Here is a 23,730-nt window from a genome sequence, read left to right on the forward strand (position 1 = left end):
AGTTTCCATGACAATGGCTCCAGCGAGTGAGCGTGGACACGGACAGCCCCCCCACCCCCCCCCACCCCCCCCCCCCCACCCCCACCCCCACCCCCAACCGCACCGCCCCCGCACGGAGCCGCAGGAGCGCGCAGGTGTCCGCGGAGTTAAACCATCAGAGTAAAACTGGAGAAGCTTCGTGTCACTGAGGTGTTTCTGCCTCTGATCAATGATCATATATCGATAAAGTGCGTTTGTGATGAGTGGAATCGGCTCATCTCTCCAGGTAGAAATGTAAGGACACGACAGATGCTTTGTGCTTAATGATTTCTCTCTCTCTCTTTTTTTTTTTTTTGTCTCTCAGTTAGGTTGCGTTACTTCTCCTTTCTTCCACCGTTTGCATTTCAGACAGCTTGGACTGACACTTCTTAGGTTTGGACTGTATCATATAAATGTAGCAATATTTCCAAACAAGCCCACAACTCGCAGAGGTTAAAAGAGCAAAGATCTGCACAGAATTGTTGGGCTCTTTAAAAAAAAATGTCCGATATTGGACGCATGCAACAAACAGACTACTGGGACAGTGTAATGTGTGATGATTTTGCATTGGGCGACCACTGGTGTATATCTCTGTAAGAGAGGTAGGCCATAATGAAACTGTTAATATTGTTATTAAAATGCAGCTGAGGCGTCGCGGAGGCCGCTGCGCCGTAAACCGCTCACTGTTGTTCCACTGCCCCTCAATCGGCTCCTGGAAACAACTGCAGCTCAGACACAGAAGTCTTTATGTGAGGGGAAACGTCCAGATGTGACGGGGATTGCCGAGATTAAAAGCTTTGATTTGATTCCGATCACTTTTTTACGAAGATGTCACCAGAGTGCGCGTCAGGTTGATGTATAGGGCTGGAGAGGGAGCCGGAGACAGGCGAGCAGCCGCGACAGGCTAACCGTAAACGCATTGACGCTCCATAAATTGGTTTAAGTTTATTGTTCGGTGTCACACAATGTGATAAGTCATATCCCACACGGCCTTTATCACACACACACACACACACACACACACACACACGGGTGCATGCAGCTTAAAAACGCGACCCTGTATTTCAGGCTCTCCTCCTGAAATCAACAGGCTTTTTATTAGTTGGATAAATTTCACCAAACGATTTAATCCACGAACCGAAATTACGTTGTGCGTGACGCGCGTGAGAAATTAATTAAGTTTGGCTCGCGAGCGCACGCTTATCTGACGCCCCCCCCCCCCCCCCCCCCCCCCCCCACCGGCGCATGCGTGCGTTTGCAGCGCTGCGCTCACTTCAACTACAGATAAGTGTTAATGATAAGACTCGTCGGGAGTGTTTATTGTGCGCTCGGCGGCAGTTCGTGGCGGGGCTCCTGCTGATGCTGGTTCTGGTTGAATATCTCCGTCGCTGTGTCTGAGCCGGGGACACAAGGGAGATCTGAATTTAAGAGGACAAAACTCAGGCCCAGGCCTCTGTCTGAATGTGAGGGTGTCAGAATGAAACACATTTCAACCGCAGGCCTCATTATGGCTCCAGACGAGTTCCTCCAGCTCTTCATAGTTTTAGATGGAACTCATATTCTTATTGTTGATAGTTATTATTATATAATTTTATATGTCCCATTTAGCCTATAATAATTAGAATTTATTCATGCAAAATGTTTACCCAAATTTTTTTTTGCTCCAAATCAGAATGGCATGCTGACACAAAGATGTTGTGATTTTTGCACCTGCCTCCCCTGAAGCACTCAGCTCCCATTGCCCAAGAGTCATAATGTGGCCTTGATTATAGGTCAGTGCAATCGTTACATTACCTGGGCCTTCATTAGACTCTATAGATGAAATGGGCCTACCACAGACTGGACTCACTCCTGGTGTGGGATGTACACATGCACTTAGAAGATCTTATAAGACACCGAAAACGTCGTTGCAGCAGTGAAACGTTTGTTAGACGAGAGCACATATTGCTTCACTGCAAACAGAAATGTTTCAGTCCCAAACTCCACAAACAAAATAAGAGAAACATTAAAAATACTGTTAAGTTCAGTGCGTTGTGTTCAGCCTCTGCATTTTATAAGCCCCGTGATCTCTGGCTCCCAGGCCGTGCCGTCTGTTGTGTGTCCTCCTCCCGTCTGGAGGGTTCAGAGGTGAGTTTACCAATAAACTTAAACTGTTTCAAAGTTAAACTCTCCAGGCCCAAGAGAGCATCCAGGAGCGACCCTAGCGCTCCCGCTTTTAGGCATTTAAACTTTAATCCCTTCAAAGAGGGGACCGGTCTCTTCCAGGCCGCTAATCCGCCCTATAGTGCTCCGGCGCAGGGGGAGACCTCTCCTCTGCGAAGGCTTTAACTTTGGACTTTTACATTCATGGGGCGATTTGACGGAAACAGAGCTTTGGCATTCATGACGTCTGAGTCAACAGAGGGGGACACAATGGTCCCCTAGAGGCTCCTGAGGGCCCCTGAGAGAAGGACCCCGACTATAGGGGATTATAGGCCCATGGAGGACTGAGTTATTAGGGGAAATCTTATGCTGTCCGTTTCTAGTGAGAGCTATGATTGAGTTCATATTAAAGGACCAAAGCACCTTTTCATTGATCGTTTTGTGTCCTTGATCAAAAAGCTCTTGCAGCATCATCCAGTATTCAGTCATTTGGGTTTAATGGCAGGCGACAGAAACAAGAGTGGAGCGATTAGGACCGTGAAGCGATTAACCACAAGTCCCTGTGAGGAACTACCACCGCGGCTGTGAAGAGGAATGAAGAACACTGTAAAATCACTGATGCTGTTATAATAGAATCGGATTTCTCTTTCTTTTGGCGTTATGATTCCTGTGTGATTAATGAATGCTCAAGCTTCAATCATGACCCTGGTCCATAATTAATTACTAGGCTATGCCTATTGATAAACATCCTTCTTATTAATAGATTTCATGGGTGTGCCGGGGTGTAAGGCCTGACCATAGCCTATAAGTTCATGTTTTTGCTGGAGGACTCCCTGAACCTTTTCTCTGCGCTGTGGCCGCAAAATGTAGACTATTATTCCAGGGGAAACGAACTGCTGGGGCCTTATATCCAGACCCCGTTCACTGTCCCGTGTCTTATTTCAAACACCCAGAGTTATGGTCTGTAAAATAAATCCTAATCAAATCCCCCAGCTTTGCTCCTCTCCTCTCGCATCTCTCCATCCAGTGTAATTGCTTGTGATGCCCGTTCGCCTCTGAAGACACAGTTGGGCCTGTAAGCGAGGGGAGCAGCAGGGGAACTTGTGCGGGCCTGCGTCAGGGCGGTGCCGCGGGGGCCTCGGCTGGAAAAGACTGGGCTCTGTGATGGATGGCTGGATGGTCTTGATGGAGAGATGGAGAGGTGTATGAAAGGAGACAGGGGATAAGGGATGAGTGAAGGATGGGGCAGCGGCTACACTGGTGTGAAGAAAAGCCAGGCGGGAGGCCCAGCCCGGTATCTGTCCCGGGACACACGGTGGTGGTCTGAAGCTGTCAGTCAGAGAGAGAGAGAGAGAGAGAGAGAGAGACAGAGCCTGCCAGGTCCATCCATCATGAACTCACAGAAAAACATGTCCCATGTGCCCAAAGTCGTTTTCCTGCTTCAGCAGCCATTGATTCGCGGGTCTGGATAGTGACCTCCTCCTCTTCTTTGTTAAATACGCGGAGATCACAGCGTCGCTATTATTAAGGATGAACTGAAGTCAGTGCCACTATAACGACCGTGCACATGAAGCCGGTGTTTGCTGAAGCCGCTGCAATAAAACGCAGCCAAAGCAGGCAGCGTGGCCTTTAATGAGACTGTGGACTGTAACATCCACCTTCCAGTGCCTGATCACATTTCCCCTCATTATCGACTGCAGTAATTCTAACAAAATACCCACGTTCCTGTGTTTTAAGATGCTTGTAATCGAGTAAAATGAACTTTAATTACCAATAAATAAAAACCCAATTTAATGTAGATTATGCTTTGAATTATGTTTGATTGTATGACCGTTATCTAATATTTATTAACAGTGGTCTATAAATGGATGTCTCAAAAATAAAAAAATCAAAATATATATAATGTGCCCTATTCATAGGCTACATGCGGGCATGTGTGTGTTTTCTGAATTTGATTGGACACTTTGTTCATGTGCATTTATTTCCTTTACCACATTATAAACGAGTAGCCAACGTTGATTTAATTGCTATTTTTTGCATAAATGCGCAGTGGCTGATTGAATTCTTTCTCCCTCTCTGTCTTACTGACACACACACACACACACACACACACACACACACACACACACACACACAGCCCTCATTATGTGGCCTATTCCCTGCATTGTTATAGCCTAACATTTCCGGTTCTGAGCATGTGTCCATAATTATCGCAGTCTTAGATGGAATATTTAATTTCCTATCGATATTAATCACAGTCGGTCCCTGTCTTGATATTTGTAAAGCCTAAGTATCCCTATAATTATTCAGTTTATTAGGAACCGAGCTCCTTTCTCCCCCTCTACAACTTGATGCCCAGCTCTGCTGACTGCAGGCCAGGGCGGGATCCCACACGGCTCTCTGCCTGCAGTGTCACTGAAATGTGTCGTGTCATCGCCCCTCTTCAGATGCTCTTCCCTCGGAGCTGGATTCGATTGCGCATAAAATAAAATCAGAAATCACAGATCCCGCCGTTAACATCGGCCCGCGTCTTTGCAGCAGCAGCAGCAGCAGCAGAGGCTGGCGTTGTGCATTTGATTTGCCCGGTGATGGATGAGAGACGGTGCAGGAGGGAGAGGGTGGTGGGCTCTGGGCCGGGGGCCGGGGGCCGGGGGTGGGGGGGGTCCCGTCGGTGAGCCTGTCCCCGCATTTCAATCCCCAATTACCGGAATGTGCCGTGACGCTCCGGATCGAGAGGACGGCGCGCATTTAACCGGGTTAGAGACGGGAGCAACAGCAGCCGGTGTGTTGTCGTGTGTGAGCTCAGGCTAGTGATGATTCACATGATCAGAATCAGACCGGGTCCTGACTGAGCCCAGTGTTCAGCTCCACAACAGCAAAGCGCAATAGGCCTGTATGTTTAAAAAGGCTACTGTTGTATTTTTTTCATGGCTGTAATTTAGGTTAAATCTTTTTATAATACATAGAATAAGTTATATGCCTTGAAACACCCTGGTTGAGAAGCACAAAGATGAACATCGCCAAAACCATGAGAACATTGAGGGAAAATGCCTGAAAATGATATTGCTCTTTTTGTGCTTTAGCCTGTAAAATCTCATCATATTGTGCCTGTTTTAAAGGCCAGTGTGATTAAAAATGCGAGGCAAAATGTTGACATGTGCACAGTTCCACAAGATATTCTGTCAAACCCTGTGGAGAGAGCGTCGTCAGGAAATCCAACAATCATTTCAGGATTGGATTTAAAAAAAAAAAAAAAAAAAAAAAAAAGTAAATAATGTAAATGAGTCAAAATAACAAGCTCATCAGCGAGAAGATTCTGGCTGAAAATGTGGTCACTCATTGTAACCCATCACATTACACTGAAACTAATTGAAGTCCGCTCTGACATCAGTTCAACACGCACTCATCAGCCGGAACATGACGCAGAGCAGCTGCGCGTATTCACATTCTGCGCATGCGCCTCCCCACTGCGGCGCTAGACCTGTATTACCCTAATGGATGGCGGCATGTTACTTAAAAAAGAAGCTTTTTAGGATAAAAAAACCAGGTCCCTGGAGACCACAGTACACACACACACACACACACGCACGCACGCGCACGCACGCCACAGCTGGAGCGGCGAGGGACGGCCGCGCGCAGGAGAGCTTCTCCAAACACGCTAATTAGATCTCGAGCTCTGGCCTCGCGCTCTGAAAGCAGGCCGGCGGCGGGGCGCGCGGAGCTGTGGAGAGTTAATTGAATTAAATTTCCTCTAAACTTAATTAGGCTGCAATCTGCCACTCGAGCTGTCCCCGAGCAAGGTTCGAATTAGGCGGAATGGATTTGTTCCTTTTCTTTAAAAGAAAGGAGGGCAGGCGGCTGTGTTTTTTTGGTGGGGGCTCCTTTATGCTAATTCTCCCCGGGGACCGTCACCTGATGGCCTCTGCCGTAACCGGACGGGATCCGGTGTGGTCCAATCCACACGCCCCCGCCTCCCCGCACCCGAACCACAACAAAGCCGCCATAACCGAGGCGTTAACACAAAGGGTCAAGAGTCTCATTTATTTATTTATTTTTTTATTATTTTTTTATTTTTAACAAACGCATAAAGCCAGAATAAGAGCTGAGTGTAGGCTGCGATAACCGTGCGGCCGCGGCGCAGCGCCATGAATGAGGAGCGTCTTTACACTGAGAGCCGAGCGGAGGACTGAGGTAATGGAGGTGAAATCGATCGCCTTCCTGGGGGAGCACAATGAGAGAGGGGGCGGTGAGTGCAGTGCGGAGGGACACGGATGAAAATCCTCCGTTAAGAGCGGGGACAGATATGATAATGGGAGAGCCTCCAGTAGTCGTTCATCATTCACCACCTCCACCTGGCTGCTGCACCTCTCCGAGCCGCTGCTGCCGCTGCCGCTGCACTGAAACTAAACACAGCCAAACCAGCTGTTCATCCAAAACATAGACCAGTATTCAGTAACAGGTGAACTGGAGCCTGATCTCACACATAGCTCAGCTCTACAGGGGTGCTGCATGTCACATGGTTTTGGTCATTTAAAAAAAAAATAAAAAAAAAATACTTCACTGGGAAGCAGAGATGAGACGGTGTAGTGAGAGAAGGTTAATGACATAAGCTGAAGGGCCCCATTCAATCTCAAACTGCACTTTAAACCTCTAGGCCACCCTGATAGTTTTTTTTTAAAAATTGGTTCATTAAAATTTGTGTGTAGAATTTGCACCACTGAAACGCCACAGGACACGCAGGTCGTAAATTATTACCTCATCCTGTGGCCCTGTGTTGCAGAGGTACCAGTTGGGTCAAACTGTTTTTTCTTTTAGTTGATATTGTGCTAATACAGTGCATATTCCTAAAAAAAAAACAAAGTAGGTTTAATCTGTTTACCGTTAACTGACACAGAGAAAGTACCATCAGCTGAGGATGGAGCACCGGTTAGTGTCTGGGTCTGGGGTATGTACAGTATAATCAAACAGCTGTGTCTGCTGTATTTAGGGCAGCTCTACTTATTAAGGGAAGAATTACATAGTAAGACCATTGTCACAAAAAACTATCTATTGTAGTCTTAACTTAAATACAGATGTTTTTGTACTAGTCAAATGTATGTGTATTCTCTCTTTTTCTCTGGTCTTCCTCTCATGTTTGACCTTTTACCATCTTGCTCACTTCTCTGTTTTTCTTGCTCTCGCCTCCATTTGTATCATCAGCAGGCGGGAGAGAGGCATCAGGGCAGAGAGGGACAGAGGCAGGTGGACAGACGGAAGAGGGAGGAAGGAGGAAGGGCTGGGAGAAAAAGGTGGAGGAGGGAGAGGGAGAGGGAGGATGGGGGAAGTGAGCGAGCAAAATGCAGCGAGATAGAGGGAGAGGGAGGTTAGGACGATGGAGGGCCAGGTTTCTGTTTCTCCATAATCGAATCAGAGAAATGGCAGCAGTCAGAAATAGCCTGACGGACAGACTAAGAGCCTCTTCTCTTTCTCCTCCTCCTCTTATTCTTGTCTTCCTCCTCGGGGAGGGTAAATGGATACGCGCGCACACGCACGCACACACACGCCAGCTTGACTTCCTAAAACCATAAAGTGCAGATGTGTTTGAGGGTTATAGGGATGGGAAAAGCCTTGAGGTATCACAGCAAAACCTGATCTACTGTCCAGATGCAGCCACTTCAAGGGTCCCACGTTTAAAAACGTCTGCTGCCGCTGTCTCTGTGGGCGTCAAGAGTTTAGCTCCTATCAGCTTCACAACATGGAGATGACATTTCATGGATATGACAATTTATTCATAGGTGAAGCTACAATTAACACAACCACAGAATGAGCTCAGAGTCTAGTATACCAATCATAAAGGGGATAGGAAGTTATTTATTTATTATTGATTTGTCTGTAAACTTTTCAATTGATTGCTTAGACAATAAAATGTTTGAAAAAAATAGTAAATAATACGTCCCCATTGCAAGTTGCCAGAGCTCAACAACATCAGTGTCAGTGTGTCAGTGTGACAGGCACAAAAAAAGAAATCTACAATAATCCTCACATTAAAGAAACTAGAACCGGCAATTTGATTTTTTTTTTTTTTTAATTGAAAATTGACTTAATTATCAAGCTACTTTTTCTGGTAACTAATGGGTTGATTAACTGATTGTTTCAGCCCTAAAGAAGATTACCGCAGTGTTACATTATAAAAACACTGCTTCAGGGAATATTCAGGTTTATAAACACTGCAGAGACTCTTCCTCCACACAGGACCAACAGGGAATAAAACAGGGTGTTTGTGTCGTTGGGGGGTCCAGGAGGAGCACAGTAAGAGTGAATGCGTCTTTTCCTTGCATGCTAATTCCTCCCTATAGGGAAGACATTCCTGCTTGGTGTGTGTGTGTGTGTGAGATGCTTTCTACATTTCTGTGGCATTTACCGCGCTGCCTTCGCTGCCAGCGTCTGACACAGACCCCCACACAGAGCAGAATTCCAAGCAAATTCCTCTGTCATGTTGTTTCACAAGGTGGACAAGCGTTATTGTTGCAGAATTCCCACCCAGGAACTGGTCTCTCTCTCTCTCTCTCTCTCTCACACACACACACCCATCCATCCATCAGGAGTGTCAGTGCAACACAAATGGAACACAAAAAACAGGAATTCCCTTTTTGTTGTGATGATTTTATTTACATGGAGGAGGTTGGGATACAAGAATGAGAAATGCTGCTCGATTACATTTGGCGCCTTGTAAACACGCTGTTGGAACATTTATGATACAACACTGATTATTATTTCTTTATGTCACAGACGCACACTGCGCTGCACTGCAGCACGCTGTCGTGACAGACGAGACTTCTTTACATTAACATGCATCAACAGAAACAATTCACCAGACAGTTATATTACCCATAATTCAAGCTGACTGCTGCTCTTTTTTTGCTGGGGATTTCTCCGCTAACACATTAAAATGAAATGAATAAGCAGGTTGTTTCTACATATATTTATCAGTGTAGGTCTGCTGGTGAGCGTTTCTCTACAAGTGTAATGTGCATTAAAGTGAAGACACAGGCAGCAATCACACTATCAGACGAACTATCAAACTATCTTTGGTCATTAATGCTTTCTTTTCCTTCTCAACAAATGGGGAAATTGGCTTTGTCGTCTTTGTATTAAATCAGTGGGTATAGCTGTAGTTTTTCTCCATTCTTCATCTCTGCCAATCCATGTAACAGCTTTTATGATCCCCTGAACTGCCACTCAACATTAGATATACCACTGTCCACTGCCATTAACTTAAATTACACATAATAGCTTTAATAAATATTAAATAATTGCTTGTTGTCAGTGCTGTATTCAATGAGGTGGACATAAACATTTCACTAAGTGTAGCAGCTCAGTGGATCAACAGTTGGCTTCTACCAACATAATGCTGCAAAGCTTTTATTTCAGCCAGAACGAGCTTCAATCCACTTTCACCTTGTGAGCCTGTGTGTGTATGCGTGTCGTCATGGCAAACCACAGAGGTGGTTTTGAGTACTTTGGCAGGTGATTATATCTGTGGGCAGATTTTGTCACTGCAGCAGTTTCACAACTGTGCAAGATACAGTCACAGGTGTGTAGTTGAGATCATAATGAAGGCTGAGTTCAAAGATATGTGTGGTCCAACCTATAAGTACCGAGTACTCAGGTAATAATGTAGTAATAACTACTGAGTACTCTTGTAATGATGTAATAATAACTACTGCATACCCATGGGTCAGAGCGTCAACATGTTGACAGACATCGGTGTGGTGTCATCGCAATATGGTCTCTAGTGTTTGTGAAGATGCACAGGCACACTGAAGGCTTGCAACATAACTACTAACCCTGGTCTGTGCTTCATTTTTATATCTAACGAGTCTGTGCACAGCTCTTAATATCTGCTCCAACTGCTATGAAGGTCTGTGGTAAGATGAACTGTTAAATGATAACAGTTCATTGTTGGCCGATGCTGTACTGCATGTTGTGGACAAGTTGGCATGGAATTACTGCATGTGCGCACTGAAACAGAGAGGCAGTGATGTTGTGTTTATCAGAGGTACTTTTATTGGTAATGTCTATCAGGGACCATCCATCCTCCTGACAGTGAATGATGATGATGATGATGATGATGATGATGATGATGATGTTGATAGTGTGTATGAGACAAGTGTACATGTGTGCATACATATCTGTATAGATCCTTTGTGTTTCTTTGTTGTGTTGTCTGTTCTCGGTTAGTGTTCAGGGCTGAGTGGTGGACGGATGTCCAGCGTTCTTGGTGAGCTGTCCTCTCCTACGACCTCAAGGCGCAGACTGAGCGAGCTCTGCTCCTCCTCCCGGCCCTCTGATTGGACAGACAGACGCAGGGTGCAGCCTTTTGGCAGCAGCTCCTGCTCGTACGCTGCGGCTAACTGGTTGACAACCCGCCGCTCAACCTGAGGGATCAGTGGTGAGGTTAGAGGTGAGGCAGACTTTGGTTTCATAAGTGTTAAATAAAATTTTATTCAAAATTATGCCTAAGCTACTGTGATGTCTATGTTGTTGAGCCTATAGTCTCAGATTACTTGCTATAGCCTTCCTGGTTTGCATTCTGAATTCTGAATCATGTTACTTACAATAATTCCTGATTTAGTTGTAAATAAATAAACTATTATTGCTTTTCACTGCTGTCCTCAAGCCTTGCTGCCTGGTCCCTGAAGATACGTTGTTCTCTGCTGATTTGAGGCTGTTATATGATCAATGATGTATCACAGACCAAATATCTACTTCTCTATGACTGAGGAAAGCAACACATGAGATATTAGATTGTTTTTTTTTGCACAGGAATGTACAATGGGCCCATGATTTTCTTCCACTAAACAAATGTCTTTTTTCATTGTTTGGCCATCACTGCTATCAGTTATATACTATTTTCCTCATCAAAGTAATCGGTGAGATCTAGGGATGTAGTAATGTAGTTAACAGGGCAATCACATTCATTATCATTCAGGTTTTAAACAAACCCACTTTCACTGTATTAATTTATTATCCCTTATTTAGAAGTTTAGATGAAGGCAAACATTTCATTTATTATTAAACAGTTTTAAATGTCTTTATGAACATTTTCAAAGCGGTGAAACAGTGGATAAAAACTGTTCAAAATAGTAGATGAAACTATGAAAACATGAAAAAATCTTTATCTTTAAAGGCCTTGAGATCAGATAATATAATTTAAAGCCTTTGAGGTCTTTCCAGACACCATGGGGCAGCAGTCTGTATGTTACAGTATGTGCATACCTCATGTTTGATGGAGCGTGCTCCATAATGCATGTTATACCCTCCTGCCAAAAGGTCCAGCACCGGACGGTCCCACTGAAGAGTGATGTCATGGCGCTGCTTAGCCTAATGAAAAAAAGAGAGAGACAGTATCATAAACAGTCAAATCAGAAACAGAGGAAGGTGGCGGAGACAGATAAGGAGGAATAATGAGATGGAGAGAAAGAGATAAATGTAGCAGCGGAGAGGAGATACTGTCAAGCAACATGTCTGCCAGCGCTAATCAACAGGCCCTTAATGCGTTTTAATCAAACACCAGTCAATAGTAGTGATCAGAGCTGCTCATTTAGCTACGGATGTTAACGCTCTATTCAATAAATAAGATGCCATGTTTTACTCCAGAGATATAAATGCTAATATTACAACATTATAAATAATGCTGTAAGGCAATAATGAGACCGCTAAACATTTAATTTATTTAATTTAAGTGAGTGACAAACAAATGGCTCAAGAGCATTCTGTAATAATGAGATTTCTGCTGTAAACACCACTGCCACATACAGACAGAGACAAGTTATTGCAAGATACGCACACTTAAAACATTAAAGACAATAGCATATACAGCGGCATTCAAAAGACAGACAAATGGAGTCAGTGGGAGTCATGAGTCAGGTCCCTATCAGTCGCCTGCAGGGCCCATGTTTGCTGTCAGGACACCGGTTGTAATATTAATAATTAAATATTGATGAAGGCTCCACATGTTAAACACTGTAATCACATTATAGTGAGTAGCAGTGGCACATAATATTGATCTGGGTGTGTTCCTGCACAGCTCAGCGGCTGCTGGAAGAAGAGGGTGTGTACCACGGGAGGACACCACGTTATAAATGCTGAGAAGACGGGCCTCCTTTCCTTCTCTAAAACACGGAGGCTCAGCTGAGCTCTCCTCCACTTTGTAAGCCTTTTGTTGTGTTCGCTATGATTTGTGAATCTCTACTGTCAAAGGGTGTAAAACATTTCTGTGGATTCAGTGTTTGGATCTGTGCATAAAGCAGGGTAAGGAGCTTGTTGCATGATAAACTGGTACGAGTAGTGGTGATAGTAGTAGTGTTTCCAATCAGACACTTAAACTCACAAGTTAACAATTAGAGTATTAGGATCAGCTATAATCCACGTCATGAACGCTTCAGATAGCAGGATTTTGGGAGCTGCGTGGTGACTCAACAAAACAGAAATCAGATCATTTGTTTCTCACTGTCCTCACAAGATAAACAATATATAGTGCATGTTGTGATGTGATTTTCCTGTTCACTGTGGTACATACCTTCTTGGCCCAGAAGCTGAGCTCTTTGCTGACCAGCTGCAGCAGCTCTGAGTGACAGAATGGCAAGAAATACACTATTTCATTGATCCGACCGAGAAACTCGTCCCTCCGGAAATGAGCCTAGACAGGAACAAAACAATTAACAATGACAACTACAGTAAAATGCGGTGGAAAAGCAAACATATGCCTGTCATTACACTAAAACAACTTGCGTTTTATTTGTGTTGATGTAATTGTTTTACCTTCAGGATTGGTCGAATCATAGTTTCTTTAAACTGTCGGGAGATTTTGATATCATCACTTTTCTGTACATCCTCTAAGGAGAAGCACAGTATTCACATTAATGTCATGTGTACGTGATGGCTACAAGTGTCTTTAAAGTGTAGTGCCAAATCACTGGAGTTTGTGTGAATGTGTTCACAGTCGCTAAAATGTTGAACCTAATTATTTTGTAAGACACTGTGATGAGTCCCAAATATAAATTTAGACAAAGTTATTTAAACATAATTCACATTCATCATCATCAGGCCCATTTTTAACTACAGCAGCAGATGGAAATGGAATGCAGTGTGTCAGAACAGGTTTTAATGGGCTCCCAATGTGGGAACTAGTGAAATTAATTTTGTTGCAGCTGTAGATTATGCTGTGTGGATCAAATGCAAGTCAGTTTGATGAACAATGACCATAAGGTTGTACATCATTTTGTTTGTGCTTTCATTTTTAAGTCTGTATTTATGTGTGTTTCTCTCACCAAGGTTGTCAGCCAGCTTTCTGCGGCTGACCACTTCAGCTTCCTGGCGCAGCTGCAGTGCATGCTGGGCAATTTCATCGCTTGCCACATTGGACGTCATAATGAAGATGGCATCTTTACATTCGATGGTCTTCCCCTTACCGTCTGTGAGACGACCCTGAGAGAGGAACAGCAGGAATGAGAGAGAGATCAACTCATTATGTTTGTGTCATGCTTCATCAAACAGAAACAAGATGAATGGATCACAAAGGTATAATTGTCTGGATCTGTCTCCTTGTGTTTGTACACACACCTCATCAAAGAGCTGCAGCATGATAGTGAGCACATCAGGATGGGCCTTGTCCACTTCATCAAACAGGACAACGGCGTTGGGACATGCTCTCAACAGCTTGGTCAGCTGACCTCCTTCCTCATGTCCCACATACCCTGGTGGAGAGCCGATGAACTTTGCCACCTGAGAGAGAGAAAGAGGGAGCACCATGGGTCAAAATAAGTTTAATGATGTAACACAAAGACCTGTTTTACAGGAATACACCCCGTAATGTTGAAATTCACTAAAAGTAAATAAAAAAGGTGAAATGAGTCAGATGTGCTTCTTGAATACCATAACATAATGTAACTCTGGATTCAGATTGAATGTATTCATCACCAAGTCTCACAAAAAACAGGACAAAAACAACATTAACTTTGGTTTATGCATCCATTATGAGTACATAAACAGAATTAACCCAATGCATCACTGCCATGAATCTGCAGCAGTGATGCAACTGGAACAGATCTACTGTGGTCTGAAATGAATGAACCTGTGTTAGAGCAACATATTCAACACAATGTGTGTGATTCAAACTCTTTGGCTGCTTGATGACTTCACAGTAAAGTATCTGTAACAGGTAAAAAGTATCTTACCTCGTGTTTTTCCTGGAACTCGGACATGTCCATACGGATGAAACCCTGCAATCACATGATGGATTAACCCTCTCACTGTGTGTAACAGTGTGTATTTTTCTGTTGCACTCTCTACAGTTACCATGGAAACCAACACAAATTAAATTCTCTGTCATTTCTTCAAGGCGGGAAGACCCAGTAAATTAAATGTCTTATATGTGTTTTATATCTATGAGAAGACCTGTTTCCCACCCATTGATTGAACGGTAAAACACCTGTGTGTGTGTGTGTGTGTGTGTATGTGTACAAAAGATGCTTTATCACGTACCTTTTTAATGTCCTTGTGCATGTAGCGGGCCACCTGTTTGGCCAACTCTGTCTTTCCTGTGACACCACACAGACAAAATAGAGATGTGATTGAATTATTCAGTCACCCCGACTCCCATTTAATTATTTTGTTTTTGATTAAAAAAAAAAAACCAAGTACCAAAAGAACTCCCCAAAAAACATCCCTGCCTTTTTGGAGTCCATCAGTATGCAGAGATTTCAGGAAGTCTAACTCTTTTCAGACAGAAAGACGATCTCTCTCTTTCTCTAAGTGCTGGCCTAAATCCCAGTGCCTCCCCCTACGAAGCTTTCAATCATCTCCAGCTCTCCAGAACAGCACACATTATGTTTGTCAGTAAAATATTCTGCATATAAATGCTCATATATGATATTGATGTCCTATGTTTGGTATGCATATGGGTATGATGATTGTGTGTGTGCGTGTGTGTCTGTGCTTGTGTCTTGTTGCTGTGTTTAATATTGATGTCTCATGGCCACTGTTTGTCGCTGAAGGCAACAGAGAATATGAACACCGTCTCTCCTTCATCTATCTCTCTGGCCTGTCATTTTACCATCTCCCTCTTTTTTAGCCATCTATCTGGCCCATAATATTCTTCTGTCTCCCTACTGCCTTCACTTGCACACACTTCTTGCTGCTGCCTGTGAACGTTTAAGCATTTCTGTAAACTGCAGTTATCTCAGTCAACCTTTGTCCTTTAATACTGAATATCTGATGATAATTAAAGCTGATTAAAAATACACCCTGTATCACAGCTTTCTTATAATATTTTGCATACTTTCTGTTTTTTATAATATCCATAGTGTGTCAGTAGCAGAAAGGTCCAGACAGGATTTAGACTGTCAGTTCACTCCCACCATCCCCAGAAGATATTAATTTAAAATCCAGGCTGTTGTTTTGTTAGTGCTGTTCAGCTGTTCAGAATTGTATGTTAAGAAGAGGTTCCAATGTTTTTAAGTGCAGTCAGCTGTTTTTGACAGCTGGTTCACACAATGGGTTCTGATCAACAAAGGATTGGAAATTAATGGATCTTTATTAAACCAACACTGATCAATTAAAATGCATTAACTGGCCCTGACATTCATCTTCCGGATCATACAAACACATCCCACTTCTTAACCATTATCCACAAGGCTCTGCTTGTAGAAATATGTTTTTGGTTTTGTTTGACCTGACATGATGTGAGACCAGTGTGAACATCTCTGAAGACGTCATCTGTGTTGTGTATTACTACACGATAATAGGCACATTAGTACCAGTGCTGCTCTATTACTAACCACAACTAGCCTGGTTCCACATCTCAAATGTTACCAGTGATGCAAAAGGGTGTGGACTTACTCTGGTCAATCTTTTTTCCTGGTTGGAGATTGACTGATTGATAAACTTTATTATCTCCTGAGGGAAACTGAGAAACAACCAGGCCGACTGAGCCTTTGTGGAGAGGACTGAATTTGGTGACACTTCCAAGCTGTACCACAGTACAACAAGTTGTGACACCCAAATCAACAGTAACTTGTCATAATAACTGTTGATGATATGTTGAACTGCATGCAACCATTGAATAAATACAAATTAACACAATAAATACGTAATAAATCCCCCAAATGTTTGGTCAGATGGTGGCACTAATCAGGGGTTCAGAGTCAGTGGGATTCATCCTCTGGGGACCATGAATGTCTTTACTAAATGTCACTGCAATTCATCCAATAGCTGTTGAGATATTTGAGTAAGGACCAAAGCGGTAGACTGACCACCAACCAACTGAACGACAGACCCACATTAATATATCTGTAACCTGGCGAAAAACTCAGGACTAACAATAGCTAATAAGTTAATGAACTTAGCCTGCTAGGTTGTACACATTAATGCGAGGCGACCTGTTAAATTGTGAGTTGTGAGAATAACACAGTAAGTCCATCAAGCAGGCACAGTTTTCAATAAAGCTTCTCAGCAGCCTGAGTGATTTGTCTTGATTTAATCAAATACAGCTCTTCTTTTTATCTTTGAATGAATCAACAGGCTGAGAGACACACAAAACGATGGCTTAATTTATGATTCTTTTACTTTCACAACATAAACTGACACCTTGAGGACAAACTCATTTACTGTATAGTGTGTAGAGTTTTCACATTTACAGTGTGACATGTGCTTTTGTATCCTTGTGTATTCTTTGTCATTTAATTTGTTTGGCAGGAGGAGAATACAGTTCACTCCATATGCATTCAGTGGCCTTCAGAAACTTGACTTACTCAAGGGTTGTGTTTATTTTGGCAGCTGCTTATAGGAAACTGAAGAGTTTTTTTTTTTATATCCCTTCATGAGATCAAAACAGAGAGGAAGTGTAGGACGTGAATGATGAGAGAGTGATTTACCGATTCCTGATGAACCGAGGAAGAGGAATACGAGAGGATGCTCTTCATCGTACCAACCATTCTCCTTCCTCCTGATGGCTAAAGAGAGCAGAGACAGGGACAGAGAGAAAGAAAAGAAAGGCAGGCTATTATTTCAGTCATTTGCATTTGTTGACTTTGCTTTTCCACTAAGTAATCTAAGTTTCACCCAACTGAACCAAGTTGACCCGAGGGCGGCGGGTATCCCAGAAACTATGATAAAAGAGAGAGAGAGCAGGGATGAGAAAAAGGTCAGAGACATTTGGTGGAAAAAAAAGGAGAAAGAAGAGAGAAAACAGAGCAAGAGAGCAAGATGAGAGACCTCCAGAAAGCTACCCACGATGCCTCTCCACCCCCCCCTCAGTCAGTGGGGCCATTAGCCAGCAGTAATTGTGTTAGCCTCCCTGGCGCGGCCATGGCGAAATCAGTTTAGCATGGATCGCAGCCTCACTCACACACACACACGCACACACACACTTGCTTAAAGAGGAGTGCCTACCCAACCCTGCCATCACCCCAGCAACCACACTCACACAGATATACACAAAGACAAGATGATGAGGTGGATCGCAGGGGAGTAAAGAGTGTATTTGGCCGTGGTTTCAGCCACTCGACAAAGAAGCAGACACCAGCACAAAACTCATCCAAATCTGAACCTGTTGAGAGACTGAGGCCAAAACCAGAGACATAGATGAACAGAGTTTCGCCAAGAGCATCAAGTCAATGGAACAGCAGCTCAGTGGTGAGCACTGCGGCCTCGAGCTAAGAGGTCCTGGGTTTGAATCTACTGGCCGGCTGGGACCTCTCTGTGTAGTCTCTCTATGTGCACCTTGTTTTCTTTGTGCGTCTCCTTCATACACTCTGTTCCCACCCACAGTCCAAAGACCTGTATTTTAGATTAACTGGAAATTGCTCATAGGTAAGAATGTGTTTATCTGTCTGTGTCTGTTAGCCCCTGTATCCTCCCTATATCCTGCCTTTTGAAGCTACGAGGCTCAGCCCCACACATCGAGCAGCAGGTACAGATAATGGATAGAAGCATCCTGACTTTGTCATACAGGTGAGTTAGCATTTAAATCTCAATAACGCTGACACTAAAATGAGCAAAGTTCCCTTTATGAGCTGTGTGTCAACCTCAAGATGTCTTAGTGCAGCAGGTGCTGGCAGAAATGCTGCTGCAGAGCTGGGACACCAGTGACTATGACTAGAGGTGGATCATAGTCTGTATGTTTTAACACAAACCTGCATTATCTCTATTATAAACACATTATACAGTTAAATGCTTTGTGTATTTTACTCAAGTGATTTGGAATATAATTAATAATATAATCTATATATAATATAATAACACAATATTCAACAAAATTGCGTTGTTTCTGTTTCCTCACTTTCATAAATGGTGCTACTACAAGTAATACACCAAATGATTAGTAATGATTAAGTTACAATAGTTACAAATTAAGTTTTAATGACAGTTTTCAATGTTAACACTGACACCTCAAGCCAACTTTTCTGAGCCTGATGGAGAAACACAAAAGTACATTCATGCAACCTGAACGTGGCCCTCCTCTCTCTCACACTAGGTCTGTCTTTGGCTTCTACTTAACAACTTTACATCTGAACTATATATTTCAACAGTTAAAACTCTCTTCCGGGCTTTTACATCTTGAAACTCCTCCCATTTACCTAAGATAAGTGGGAACAGGTGCCCTGTTAAAGCCTTGAACCCAAAAAGAAAAAAAAAAAATTGTCCTTCATTTCTTGACTCGTTTTCATAAACTTGCCTTTACACATCACGCCAAAAGTTCATAGCAAAGGCCAACAAGGTCATAGCATAAATATTTTATAGTTAGCAACACAGTTCAAGCTAACAAGCTTAAACAATCTGTCTCAGAGGTGTCAATTTCTTGGCAGGTTATCGCGTGCAGTCAGATAAGTGGCAGGAGAACGCAGTGGCCAAGCTGCTAAGGAGAACACGGGGGAACCAAAACTTACTGATTTAATTCTGTGTGTCAAACAACAGTTATGAGTCCTGTCAAAGCATCTTCTGCCAAGATGGTGAGCCTCGTCCCGCTCAAGCACTGTAAGCTGCTGTGTGTCACGCAGCGGAGCTAAATCACTACGACAGACACACATGAGATCTGAGTGTTAAGCAAGCTACTAATAGCTGATAAACATAAGGAGCAGAAGCTTGGCAGGAGGAGAGGAGGAGAGGCAGAACGAGGGAGGCAGAGGGATGGAGAGCAGCCATGGTAGAGAGCGAGGAACGAAGAGGAGGAAAGGAAAGAGGAGCCAGGATGTAGGTGGAGATGCAGAGGGGAATGAGAGAGGAGTGATGGAGATAAGGAGACAGAGAACGAGGCAGAGAAACAAACGAGTGTGTCAGAGATGGCCACAGAGATGAATAGTGACAAGAGGGGCTCCAAAGCTCCGTCTGCTTTATCAATGACTGTGTGAATGACAGCGTAACCTTCTGTGTGTTTTAGCTGATTGAGAGCGACTTTGACAGAAGGGCACATTGACATTTCTCTGAGGACCCTGACAACAACAAGGAAAGGAAGGAGACACAAAACAAATGAAAGCTCGTTCTCTCTCTCTCTCTCTCTCTCTCTCTCTTACACATGCAGACACAGACGCACAAACACTGACACACACACACTTAGTGCAGTGTGCATTGGGCAGGTCTGGTTGGCTCTAACATGATTACAGAGGGATGATTCTCTTCAATAACTCTTAGCCCTGAGAGCTAAACCTGGATCAATCTAACCTCCTTCCTGTGTGTGTGTGTGTGTGTGTGTGTGTGTGTGTGTGTGTGTGTTTGCTGCATGACAGCTGTTTGTCATGAGAAGTTCAGGTAGAAACAGCAGACATGACAACACACTAAATGTAAATATACAAACATCAACTTTTGTCTTTTCTCAGATTTTAGTCTGCAGAACTTTACGACAACCATCACTTCATCCATCTGCCAAACATGTTTTTGCACTGACACACTGCAGCACATACAGACAACTAACAATTAGTTGATTAATCAATGTGCGGACTTGGATGAGTGATCTTTTAAGTAATGTATAAAGAAAAAGTCAACTATTTGCTATTCTGCTTCTCTAATGTGAAGATGAGCTTTTTCTCTCTGACTGATATCAGGGTAAAGTGAATATTGCTGAGTTTTAGACTGCTGGTCACATGAAACAAACAAATAAAGATGTCATCTTAGGCTCTGGGAAACTACAATGGGTGTTTTTATAGCATTCACATAGGAGGAGAGGAGAAGTGATGACATGAGACAAATGTTTTTTTTGGTTGGAATCAAACCATGTACATCTCAATCACATGGTGTGTGTCTTAACCACTCATTAATTATTAATAACAAAAAGAAGTGACATATTAATCTAAAATAATCTTTGGTTGCAGTCCTATATTATACACCCTTTTTATCATTGTAAGAACTCACAGTATGGACTGAGGATACGTTGTTGTATATGGCCGTTGTCGGACTCTTCCTCTCTTTATCTCTACATCCTTTTCTCATTTGCGGTCTCCTTATCTATCACTATATCCCTTCCTCTCTTTCCTGGTCCATCTCCTCATCTCTAAATCTCTGCTTCCTCTCCCTGACTGCCAGAGTGAGGCTGATTCCTGCTTGACTCACCTTTAAAAAAAAATTCACAGAACAGTGCACAACATGAGTGGAACTGTACCCTAGATAGGGGGTGTATTTGAGAGCATCTTTGCAGATGGATCCTCTTGTCTACCTCTTTAGGCATCACACATGCTCTCTTGCTCCCTCTCACTGTGTGTGTGTGTGTATGATATATTCACTGTAATACCACTGAGGGATCAATAAGCTGTTCCTTTATCACCGTGGCGATGTCTTCTATGGCTTTCAGGACAGTTTGCCATGATAACAACAATCATTCATCACCCTGCCAAAGACTACAGGTCCCATGATTCTCTCTTCCTTCTTGGACTCTACTTTTCTCCCTCTGTACAGTGACACTTGTAACTGCTGCTCACTTATGGATTAGTGTCTTTTGGTTTACAGAGAACTCTGTGCTTTTTATGTAAACATTAGTAGTCCTGTGTAGTTTCTTGATTAAGCATTTTACAGAGGTCTTCAGCGAAAAAAAAAAATTAAGTTGTTCTCCTGTTGGTTATAAACTCTGCAGTATTTGCACGTTACAAATACATATTACAGAACATTATAATATCTGCATCTAGCTTTGGGAGTCAGTTGATTATTTTCACAAATCTAAATAGAAAATGTCCAAGATCATAAAAGTACCACACATCCTCTTTCTTCACTGCTGAAATACACACAAACAGACAAACAAACAAACAAACAAACACAAACACAAACACAAACACAAACACACACACAAACACACACACACACACACATCTGCGGATCAATACATGGCCTCCATGGATGCCTGGTGTAATATCAGCTCTTTACTGTCTGCTGTGTTATTGTGCTCTAACTCATCCTCCCTCCTCTTCTTCATGCATTACACTTGCTCTCTTTGTCTTTCTGTCAATGCTCCGAGCTTTCTGGTTCTCAGCTACTTCTCTGCTATCTTCTCCCATCAGCGTTGTTATCTCTTTTTTTTTTTTTGTCTCCCATCACTTTCGTTTGTTTCCCCCCTGTCTTATCTGTTTTCCTCTTCCTGCCTCCATCACTTTGCCTTTCATGCTGTCCATCCTTGATTCTAGGAAAAAGATGGACGGCACAGCGTGGAGGAACGATGAGGAAAAGATTCAGGAGGTGCGTGAAGGCCACGAAGTGTGAGTAGGAAAGGACAGAAGGGTGAAGGACAAAGAGTGGGTGTGATGGAGATCGAGGGGGTAAAGAGATAGAGATGGAGGGAGAAACAGAGGAGTGAAAAGCTAGAAGAGACAGAAGGGGCAAGGCAGAAAGAGGGAGAGGAAAGAGGAGGAGGGGAAGAGTGTGTGTGCGTGTGGGGGGGTCTGTAGTATGTCTCCTCTCTCTGTAATCGTGTTAACTGGCGGCTCCAAGCCTGGCCTCTTCAGCTGTCACACACAAACACACACACATATGCACACAGCACCTGTGTATGCCTGACAGACAGCTCATTCATCACAATTAACCAATTACAGCCTCCGCCGGTCTGTCTGAACCCGCCTACTGCTGGAGGGAAGGGAGGAGAGCAGGAGAAGAGAGGAAGAGGAGGGCAGTGCAAAACAGAAACATGCTGAAAAAAGAGAGAGGGAGTAAAAAGAAAGGAAAAGAGAGGCGGTGTGGTAACAAAGAGGAGGCGGACAAGGCTACGGTACACACTGATTATTATATATGCGGTGTATGGGTGTTTTGTGCGAATCAGTTTAGCTGCATATATGTTTTGTGTGTGTTTCTGTCTACCTGTTAACCTGCGCGTGTGTGTGTGTGTTTACCTGAGGCCACGGTGTTGATGGCCCCCTCCTGTCCGATGATGTGCTCCTTCAGCCTCCTCTCCAGGGGGAACCTCCTCCTCTCCTCTGCCTCCCGCCGAGCCTGCGCCTCCTGGAACTAGATGGAGGTTTAAAAAAAAAAAGACCAATATACAGAAAACAGATGAGACAGTTAATGAATCAAGAAGAGTGTGAACAAAGAGTCTGCAGGTGTGTCTGCACTTATTCCTTTATCTCTATATCATCACCTTTTCTTCTTTACCACACTTTCCAACTACACAACTCATCCCCCACTGTGGGGCACTGAAGCAGAAAGAAGAGGCTGTGGAAAATATTGCTCTGAGATAGTCTTGAGTTAGTTCAGTTTCACCCTACTGATGATATGTTATTGCTGAGAAGCCAATTATACAAAGCTATCATCTGCAGGATTGCGACTCCCTCCTTCTTTTTCCCTGTTAATGTTATTTCTGTGGAATTTTTCCTCTTCCAAATAAAGAGTCTATTGATAGAGGGTGTGTGCATGTTGTATAGGCTGTAAAACCCAGTGAGGCACATTTATCATTTTAGGGTTTGTAAATAATATTTACTTGGCTCTTTATCCTTGTAGGAGATGCTTTTATTGCTAAATATTGTCAAACAGGAAACATGACCTTTTCATTCCTGTATGCACAGACAGATGTAATGAGAATAAATTGAATGCCTATGTTTCAGATAAGCAACTTTCATCAGGTATTTTGCAGAGCGTACATATTCAATCGTTTTTACATTGTGCAGAGGCAGATTTTTGTTTCATGGACTCACTGCTAAGTGATCGACATAAAAAAAATGACATTATTTTGTAAGCAAAGCCAGGTGATGACTACAATTCTTTTGTCAACAATGATTTTGCTATATTAGGTGTCGCATTTTTTTGAAACTTGAATCTTTCTTCTTCAAAAATCTCTTTTATTTCTCCCTTCTCTCCCTATCAGTACTGAAATATCCTTTCCATTTCCCAGCAGCTATCTGCTTCCTGTCCTCATCCTCTTGAACACATTCTACCTCTCTATCTGCCTTTGCCTTCCTCTTTCTGGCACCCATTTCCTCTCCTCTGCTGATTTGATCTCCTTTCACCTCTCTTCTCTGTATTTTCACTCCACTTTCTTTTCTTTCCCCTTTCTCTTTCTCGCACCTCCTTCCCCCTCAGTTTCTCTCTCCTTCTTTCTTGCAGATACCCCATGACTCATTC

General features: G+C 43.2%; 1 protein-coding gene and 1 long non-coding RNA gene across 2 annotated transcripts in view; one reads left to right on the forward strand and one right to left on the reverse strand.

The window, feature by feature from the left end:
- The first annotated feature begins 5,851 nt into the window (after window positions 1–5,851).
- Window positions 5,852–13,610, forward strand: LOC139632455 (uncharacterized). Its single transcript, XR_011693562.1, has 4 exons — window positions 5,852–6,351; window positions 10,381–10,603; window positions 12,230–12,352; window positions 13,477–13,610. It is a non-coding gene; the product is annotated as an uncharacterized lncRNA (long non-coding RNA).
- The window catches only part of clpb (ClpB family mitochondrial disaggregase), a 31,720-nt gene continuing 16,776 nt past the window's right edge, over window positions 8,787–23,730 (reverse strand). Inside the window, exons 7-16 of the mRNA XM_071497383.1 lie at window positions 22,506–22,620; window positions 17,076–17,153; window positions 14,686–14,741; window positions 14,379–14,423; window positions 13,765–13,926; window positions 13,473–13,629; window positions 12,964–13,037; window positions 12,722–12,841; window positions 11,419–11,523; window positions 8,787–10,577 (exon numbers count right to left, since the gene is read on the reverse strand). Of these exons, the coding sequence (XP_071353484.1) occupies window positions 10,377–10,577; window positions 11,419–11,523; window positions 12,722–12,841; window positions 12,964–13,037; window positions 13,473–13,629; window positions 13,765–13,926; window positions 14,379–14,423; window positions 14,686–14,741; window positions 17,076–17,153; window positions 22,506–22,620 (1,113 nt within the window). The 3' untranslated portion in view covers window positions 8,787–10,376. The remainder of the gene's footprint in view (window positions 10,578–11,418; window positions 11,524–12,721; window positions 12,842–12,963; window positions 13,038–13,472; window positions 13,630–13,764; window positions 13,927–14,378; window positions 14,424–14,685; window positions 14,742–17,075; window positions 17,154–22,505; window positions 22,621–23,730) is intronic.

This window comes from Trachinotus anak, unplaced genomic scaffold, assembly GCF_046630095.1.
Source record: "Trachinotus anak isolate AG129_WGS33_773 ecotype Australia unplaced genomic scaffold, CSIRO_AGI_Tana_v1 ptg000014l, whole genome shotgun sequence".
NCBI classification, from domain to species: domain Eukaryota; kingdom Metazoa; phylum Chordata; class Actinopteri; order Carangiformes; family Carangidae; genus Trachinotus; species Trachinotus anak.